Here is an 8,917-nt window from a genome sequence, read left to right as displayed (position 1 = left end):
ACATGAACATAGCCCAAAAACTGCAACTTGGACAACTGAAAAAAACATATTATTTTGAATAAAAATAATACTGTAAAAATTAATTTTGATCTAGTAGCATCGGCTTTATGTTGACAAACTACTTCTATATTAGATAATGATAGTCAAAGATTATCAGGTTTGAGTAAGGAAAAATCTATTGATGTGATTGGAGGGAGTATACATTTTAATTGCATTTTACAATTTTTCCCAGGAAATAATCCAAGAAATTCGAAATCCGTGTTGGATTGCCATTCGAATTTCTGGTCGGCGATGTCCAACTCTCATAAACCGGCCCAGTTCGGAGCGGCCCAACTCCCTCTCCTCTCTCCGTCTCTCGTGTTCGCGAGGAGTGACGGCGGCCTCGCCATCAACAATCCAAATACAAAACTCCCAGCTCCCGCAGAAACCCTAACCCTAGATCCCCCACCATGGATCTCCTCCAGTCCTCGTACTCGCCGGACGACGCCTCCTCGCCAGAGGAGTCGGCGGCCGCTTCCTCGCCGGACTCCTCCCCGCTCCGCCTCCCCTCCAAGTCCGCCGCCCCCGCCGTCGACGACACCGCGCTCGCGCTCTCCGCCGCCGCCTCGGCCTCCCGCCCGCTCGACCCCTCTCTCCACCTCGTCGCCTTCAACCCCACCGCCGACCAGCTCTGGGCGCCAATCGTTGGACCTCAGCACCCCCACGCCCCCATCTCCTCCGCCTCCGGCAACCGCAACCACAAGCTGGGCCACGTCGAGGACGCCGCGGTACTGCCTTTCCTCTTCGACGAGCAGTACAACACCTTCCACAGGTTCGGCTACGCATCCGACCCCTCCGGCCTCCACATCGTCGGCGACGCGCAGTCGCAGGCGCCCGAGCCCGACACCGTCTACAACCTCGCCCCCTCCGAGCACAAGCGCCGCCGCCTCCTGGCCAAGGCGGACAACCAGGAGGAGCCACTGCCCCCGGATGCCAGAAATCCGGCCTCCGAGGAGTGGATCCTCCACAACAAGCAGAGCCCCTGGGCTGGCAAGAAGGAAGCGCCGCCCGCGGAGCTTACTGAAGAGCAGAAGCAGTATGCCGAGGCGCACGCGGCCAAGAAGGCAGAGAAGGAGGCTCGCGGTGAAGGGAAGGGTGAGAGGGCAGAGGTGGTGGTCAAGAGCACCTTCCACGGGAAGGAGGAGAGAGACTACCAGGGGAGGTCCTGGATCACACCACCCAAGGATGCCAAGGCCAGCAACGACCACTGCTACATCCCTAAGAGGTGTGTGCATGAGTGGGTCGGCCACACCAAAGGGGTTTCAGCCATCAGATTTTTCCCCAAGTATGGGCATCTCTTACTGTCTGCGAGTATGGATTGTAAGATTAAGATCTGGGATGTGCTCGGGTCGCGGACATGTATGCGCACATATATGGGTCACTCAAAGGCAGTGAGGGATATTTCGTTCTCCAATGATGGGACCAAATTCTTGAGTGCTGGGTATGACAGGAACATACAGTACTGGGATACTGAGACAGGGCAGGTGATCTCGACCTTCTCAACCGGGAAGGTCCCATATGTTGTGAAGCTGAATCCTGATGAGGATAAGCAGCATATTCTTCTTGCCGGAATGAGCGACAAGAAGATTGTGCAATGGGATATGAAATCAGGGCAGATAACACAAGAGTACGATCAGCATTTAGGGGCTGTGAACACCATAACATTTGTCGATAATAACAGGAGGTTTGTGACATCGAGTGATGACAAGTCTCTTCGTGTTTGGGAGTTTGGCATCCCTGTGGTGATTAAGTATATCAGTGAGCCACACATGCACTCAATGCCATCGATTGCGCTGCACCCAAACTCTAACTGGCTGGCAGCACAGAGCTTGGACAATCAAATACTGATATACAGCACCAAGGAGAGGTTCCAACTCAATAAGAAGAAGCGATTTGCTGGCCACATTGTAGCAGGTTATGCTTGTCAGGTGAACTTCTCACCTGATGGGAGATTTGTGATGTCAGGTGACGGTGAAGGTAGCTGCTGGTTCTGGGATTGGAAAAGCTGCAGGAGGTTTAAGACATTGAAGTGCCACAATGGGGTCTGCATTGGATGTGAGTGGCATCCGTTGGAAACTAGCAAGGTTGCAACATGTGGATGGGATGGTGTAATTAAATACTGGTAAGTTGACAACACAAACGTGCATTCACTTTTATTTAGGATAACATCTTTTAATTGCTTTGCAGTGGTATGGTAGGATTGTTCTATGTAGTACTTATTGAAAGCCAGTCTTGCAATGCACTTTGAGAAGTTAATATTGCTAACCTAAAGACTACAGGCTTGCAAAAGTCTTCCTTGAATTGTTTGTATGCTTTATTATCAACTAGAGTGTATCCATATTTTGTTCTGGATAACCTATGGTAACTTATTTTAGCAGTACACTTTCAATTTCTGGATTGGATTTTCACTGTTTTAACTCTTCTAGTAAAGTAGTGGTTTTAGGGCACAGCATACAGAGAAGTAAGATACAGACTATGGTTTGGTTGTAAATTATGTACCAGTCTGGTGGTGATTTTTTGTACGTGGAATGGTGGTGGTTATCACTCACTGGTATTCCATTGACTGTAGAAATTTCTTTTGTTTCCGTTGTTGCTGATAGTTTTGTTGTCTTCCACCTGTTTGCTAATTAAGTGCTAAGACACAAGTTTCTCTGAACATTTATTTTGTTGATGGTGCATGGTGATGATGGTTACAAAATTACCATGGCATAGCGTCCCATCCTGTGCCCAATGATGGGATAAATGAAGTTGAGCTAATGCTGTTTAGTTGCTTGCTTCTAGATTACTTGGTTTGTCATAGCTATTGTATTGTAGAGACTTCCCTCGGCCTGTGCAGCCTGTATTTCTAATGTTTTTATTCCCTTAAAATCAGTACATTTTTTCGATTCGCCATTAAAAGTTTCAATTCTGAATTGTCATGCGGTGAAAGAGGGTGTTAAAATGACTTAAGCTCACTCATGAATGTGGTGTCATGAAAAGCTTTAAGCATTTTTGAACGCACTGTTTTATTTGATGTCAGTATAGGTTTTGTATTTCCTGTTGTCTTCTTCTCTTTATACATTGAAGGTACTGACAAATCTTCTTGTACTAATTGAAGGGATTGAGCCTCTGGACACAAAATGTGCTTGAGAATTGAGATGCTGGGAAGGATTTCATACCAATGCAATCCTCAAGGGCTGAACTTCATGATATACTGTAAGTTGACATGTGGGAAGAAAAAAGAGAAGGAAATGTCATGTTTTTCAGCTGCAGTCTAGTTAATTGTGCCCTTGCAAGGATGTAATGTACCATACGTGTGGCAGCAACTCAATTTTGAACTGTACCTTGGCTGCTAGTAACTTCTTGTTTCCATTTCCCCTTCATCTTGTCGAATCTACCTTTTTGTAGTACCTGAGGAGCAGGCTTGTATACTTTAAATGAGTATTGATACACTTGGGAGGTGTTTCCCCCTTGGGTTGCGCAGTTCGTGTGCTGTGTTCATATTAGGTTTTGGATATCTCAATAATCATGGTAGATTGGAAATTAAATGTTCTGTTCCTTAGGTTGAACTTTGAAGTGAATTCATCAGACTTTCATTTGCAACGTGGAGAGATGCATTCATCAATTGCACATGTCTGCATGTAAGGGTTTGAAGTGGTCTGGGCTGGGTGGGTTGGTTAGCCTTCTCTTCTGATGCCTGCAAAATGGGCTGGTATTAATCTAGTGAGAATCCAGTAGGGTGTCTAAAATCGATTTACTTGCAATTCCGAACTGTAGCGATTGGCAGACGCAATTTTGTGGTCGCCATGCCTTACTGCTGACTGGCATCAGAGATGGCGTAAGGAGGCGGGGAGAGAAGAGAAGAAAACCAACTCCTGATTGAGATAGATAGCCTTGGTGTCCAGAAACAAAGTCAAGAGATGGGCCATGCTACACATCACACCTGGGCCGGCCAGAAACGAGACAAAACAGAAGCTGCTCCTGCACCGTTGTACGGCGCATTCGTGTCCGAGCGGCAATGGCACCACGCGATCTCCCCGGTCTGGTGGTGGTGGTCCCTCCTCTCGGATGGCCGGATGGGTCATCTCATCTCCTATCCAAAGACAAACAAAAAGGGATTCCCTCGCTTTCCTAGCTTCCAAGGTCAAAAACCACACACGCGGACGGAACCGGAATTTTTTTATTTTAACCCTTTTTAATCTAAAATTTAAAAACAGCCTAGGCTAACTAAAATTTCAAGAAGTAGGTCTTTTAGTCGCGCAACAATACCTAGCGCGACTAATAATTGAGTCGCGCCAGAGCATGTGGCGCGTGCGGGGTGGCTGTGCTGGCAGCTGAGTTGTCGTTAAGTCGCGCCACATGCTCTGGCATCAGGCACGACTGAGTCGTGCCAAGCGACTCCACACATAATAGCTGGGCCCGCTGGCCCTTTGTTTCTCCCTCCCTAGTTTTTCCCTTCCCCTCTGCCCGACCCGAGCTCCCTCTCTCCCTCCCATGGCGCTGCCCCTCCCACTCCACCTCTAGATCCTCCCCATCCCCCACCGGATTCAAGGGGAAATCAGAGGGAAATTGCTCCTTGAAGGTACCTCCTCCACTTTAACCAAGTAGTTTTTCTAGATTTGGCGATTTTTGTAGGATTTGAAGTGGCTAGGGTTAGGTTAGGTTTTGGGTTGGAATGGTGGTTGATGTTAATGGAAATGTAGAAGTTATGAATTGTGCCATATGGTCGAAGTTTTGTTTCTAAAATTTATTTTGATATTTGATTTAGAACGATGGTGCACCATCCGCGGTATCCACTCCTTGAGATGTTCTACGATGAGCACCACCGTGGGAGGAAGCTTGAAGAGCGTGTAGAGGTATGTGAGCTCCAAGTTTACGAAGTTGTAGTTAATCTTGTCATGGAGGATTGATATTAATGATGTGTTGACAATAAATTTTCGTTTGCAGGTTTTGAACCCTTTACGACCCCGCACTCACACTCCTCTAGAGTGGGATGATAGGTACACCCCGTACCTTCGACGGGCGGGTTTCCTCCTGCTTGCAACATTGGTGAAGGCGGGGCTACCGAAGGCGGATAATGCTGCCCTAACAGTGCTAGTCGACCGGTTTCCACCTTCCCTCCGATGAGATGACAATCACACTTGAGGACGTATCCATGCTTTTTGGGCTTCGTGTGGACGGGCGAGTGGTGACTGGGAACATAAATCTGGTTGGATGGAGGGACACATGCATTTGTTGCTTGGAGTCCGGTCTGAAGATCCTCCTCAGGATGTGAAGGATAGGAAAACTATAGGAGTGAGTTCAGCTTAGCTGGTCCAGCACTTTTGCATCGCCCACCTGCTACTACTCAGGAGGGAGTTGTTGCTAGGTACGCCTGTGCATGGTTGCGGCATATGGTGTCTGGGTTCCTATTCCCCGATTCTAGTGGGAACACCATTTCTTAGATGTGGCTACCAATCATTGGGCAAGAGTGGGAGAACATTCGAACTTATAGCTAGGGGACTGCAACTCTTGCATGGTTGTATCGTCAGATGTGTGATGCCTGCAGGAGGGCTGGGGCTAATGCTAATCTTGGTGGATGTGCCTACCTTCTCCAATTGTGGATGTGGGAGTGCCTTCCAATAGATTGGCTAGAACGCCACACATATGGTATGTACGTACTATGCAACCCAATATAACTTGTTTCCAAGTATTTGTTATTTTAGCAACCTTCGATTTTTGGTAATGTGTTGCATGATTTGCCATATGATGGCAATGAATCCTTGGCTACTGTCGGGTATCTATGGAACAACATTTCTATCATCCACGGCAACCTAGGACGGTGCTACATAGACTACAACGGCACTATTGACTGCCTTAGAAATAGCCATGTAAGTGCAATATCTTTTTCACTACTACCATCTATGCCATAGAGTGTTTATAGGAAAGCACATTTGCTTAGAGAGTTCAAATTGCATATCTAGGTAACTTGGCAGTTGTATAGTAGGAATGGGGTTGAAGAGATGGAGCTTAGTCCCATGTGCAAGATGGACGAAGAATACTGGTGTTCTATTTGCCCCTTAATTTGCTTCTATATTGTCGAGTACCATCTTCCAAATAGGGTGATGCGGCAATTTGGAAAACTTCAAACTTGCCCTCCAGAGTATAACAACACAGGCCAAGACCTGCACCGGTACATATATTTTTCCCGGTAAATACCCTTGAAATTGATTAATTTGTAACCATCTAACATTCTTGGTTTACTAAATAAATGTAGAATCGATCGTCGCAAGTAAAGGGGTGCCAAGAATTGGGAGGAGAAGCACATTCATGCAATCAACGCATGGAATTTACGAGCAAACAATAGGGATTATGGCGGCGCTGTGCACCATGATGGCTTGTTCAATCAATATTTGGACTGGCTGAAACAAAACACACACCTGAAGCTCAAGGTTGCAATGGACGCTGCCAACATTGAAGACCTACCTTCGGATCCGGAAGATATTTTCCTGGAGTACGATAAAGTCACAAGAAGTGGTAGGCAGCTGAAGCGTGGTCCTTTCGAGGATTACATTGTAAGTTCATATGCAACAGATCTTTATTTTAATAATGATATAATTCAAATTTGTTCGCAACTCTACAGGGCCAACAACTTGGAAAGTTTGCTAATGAGGCCGGACAAGCTTTGAGTGTTCCAATAGGATCTCCGGAGGAGGCTAGTGTGTTGAGGGATTTCTTGCAAGTTCATTTTTTGCCTTGTCACTTGTGTGTCTATGTGAAGGTGGTTGTGTCTTGAGCAAATGTTTTATTTTTTTTGTGTGTGCAGAGGCTAAGACGAGGATGTAGGAAAATGGCCTTCAAGATGAATTGCTTGGCAACACCAACACCGGCACCGACACCTGCCATTGACAAGGTTGGACCTTTAGCATCGAGGCATCGTGCGTCCTCAAGCATGGCAAGGAGCACAAGTCGGACAACATCTAGAGGTGTGAGGGCATACATAGTAGTTTTGGATTACGTTGACACATTTATCTTGCCAACATTTAAATTTTCCATGGTTGCCATTTTAGGAGGAAGACGTAGTCATGGAGCGGCTCTCGTTATTGGTTCCCCTCAAGGTGCCCCTAAACTAGAGAGCGCCGATGATTCTGATGACACTGCGAACTTAGAGGACGATGACCCAACGTAGGCCAAGAGGAGGTCGGCCCCTCTCAACTACAAGGCGCTCCGACCCCGACACAAGGTAGCGCACCACCTAAGGGGCAGGCACGGGGACGGGATCGCACATATGTTGGTAGCATCAATGTCCTCCCCACCAACCCGAGCCGTCATCATGTAACAAAGAAGCCGTACACTCCACATTGATCACGTTCTAGTGGCTAAACTCATCGTTTGGGCTTATTTATGTAGTAGAACTAAATGTCATGGACTTGATGAACTAAATGTGTTTGGACTATTTCATGATCGAACTATTTTATGGACTAAATGTGTTTGGACTATTTCATGGTTATCCGATGTTAACGTGATTGTCCTTTGTAATGGACTTTGTGTCGATGTGTGCAATGTTAAGTGATGTGTGTGTCCATTAAATGAACTATTTCATGAATCTAATGTATTTGTACTATGTATCTTGTGTGAAATGTCAAGACTCTGGTAAAATGTCATTTGTGAGGAAAATGACTACCAGGAATACTGGTAGGAGGTTCCTATGGCGCAACTAACAAAGGAGTCATGCCAGGCACGCTGGCGCGACTATGACACGAGTCGCGCCAGGCCACGCGGCGCGACACCTCTGTGAACCACGCCAAAGGAAACTTCCACCAGTATTCCCGGTAGTCATTTTTTTTCACAAGGTGTCGCGCTGGGTGGCTTGGCGCGACTCTTCAGTTAGCCACGCCAAGGCCCTTGGCGTGACACGTTGAGTCGAAAATAAATACCGGGTATACTAGTGGGAGTCTCACATGGCACGGCTCACATAGGAGCCGCACCGTGTGTCCTAGCGCGACTCTAATCATAGTCGCACCAAATGGAACTCCCACCAATATTCCCAGTTGTTATTTTCTCCACAAGGAGTCGTGCCACTTGGCCTGGCGCGACTAACCTTTTCAATTCTCCTAGGCAAATCTCTTCACTCCTACACTTGTACACCACAGAGTCTTCACATTTCACTCGAGATGCAAACATCACGTAGTTCAACCACTTAGTATCATGACTGTATTTGTAACACCTCATATGTAATGCATGGTTCAAATAGTCCACAACAATACTACATTACATAATTCAAATAGTCCACAACAATACTACATTACATAATTAAAATAGTCCGCGACATTAGTCCATTACATAATTAAAATAGTTCATGATACAAGTCCATTACATAAATCAAATACTAACGGATGAAGGTTCATTCCATTACTACTCTGAATCGACATCGAACAACAGCTCATCAATAGCCCAAACATCCTCCACATCCTGGTCCAAGTCTGTTGCGATGTCCTTGCCCTTGGCCTCCACATCCTGCGCCTTGTCCTTTCCCTTGGCCTCCACATCCTGCACCTTTGCCTAGCCCTTGGCCTCCATATCCTGCGCCTTGGCCTTGCCCTTGGTGTCATAGGCAACATCCTTAGGTAAGTCACACACAAGTGCCTTTATTGCCTCCATTTGTGCCTCCCTTGCCATATCTTGCATTTCCTCCCTACTATTGGTAGCCACTTTGTCGTCAAATCTTTAGACCCGCCATCTTTAGGCAACTCACCAATAGGTGCCTTCATTGCTTGCAACTGTGCCAACTTTGTAACTATTCTAGCCTCCTTCAAATCGATCCCCCTTTTGTTCGCCGTCAATAGTTGGAAATACTCTTCCATTGACCATTTAGGAAAGATCCTCAAACTCATTCCAATCACGAAGCTACCTATCCCTC

The 8,917-nt window shown here is 46.6% G+C and overlaps 1 protein-coding gene and 2 long non-coding RNA genes across 3 annotated transcripts; all 3 read left to right on the top strand.

Moving 5' to 3' along the window:
- Positions 1-344: 344 nt before the first annotated feature.
- On the top strand, positions 345-3,580 carry LOC101754471 (pre-mRNA-processing factor 17). The gene is made up of 2 exons (XM_004984041.2): positions 345-2,161; positions 3,137-3,580. Exons 1-2 carry the CDS (start codon positions 450-452, stop codon positions 3,141-3,143), a joined length of 1,719 nt encoding a protein of 572 aa, XP_004984098.1. The 5' UTR covers positions 345-449; the 3' UTR covers positions 3,144-3,580.
- A 1,050-nt stretch (positions 3,581-4,630) lies between these two features.
- LOC111255900 lies at positions 4,631-5,726 on the top strand. Its single transcript, XR_002676045.1, has 2 exons — positions 4,631-4,874; positions 4,966-5,726. It is a non-coding gene; the product is annotated as an uncharacterized LOC111255900 (long non-coding RNA).
- A 554-nt stretch (positions 5,727-6,280) lies between these two features.
- Positions 6,281-7,402, top strand: LOC111258411. Its single transcript, XR_002678987.1, has 3 exons — positions 6,281-6,534; positions 6,641-6,983; positions 7,068-7,402. It is a non-coding gene; the product is annotated as an uncharacterized LOC111258411 (long non-coding RNA).
- Positions 7,403-8,917: the final 1,515 nt, after the last annotated feature.

Source organism: Setaria italica, chromosome IX, assembly GCF_000263155.2.
Source record: "Setaria italica strain Yugu1 chromosome IX, Setaria_italica_v2.0, whole genome shotgun sequence".
Classification (NCBI taxonomy): domain Eukaryota; kingdom Viridiplantae; phylum Streptophyta; class Magnoliopsida; order Poales; family Poaceae; genus Setaria; species Setaria italica.
This window is presented reverse-complemented; position numbering and strand designations above follow the sequence as displayed.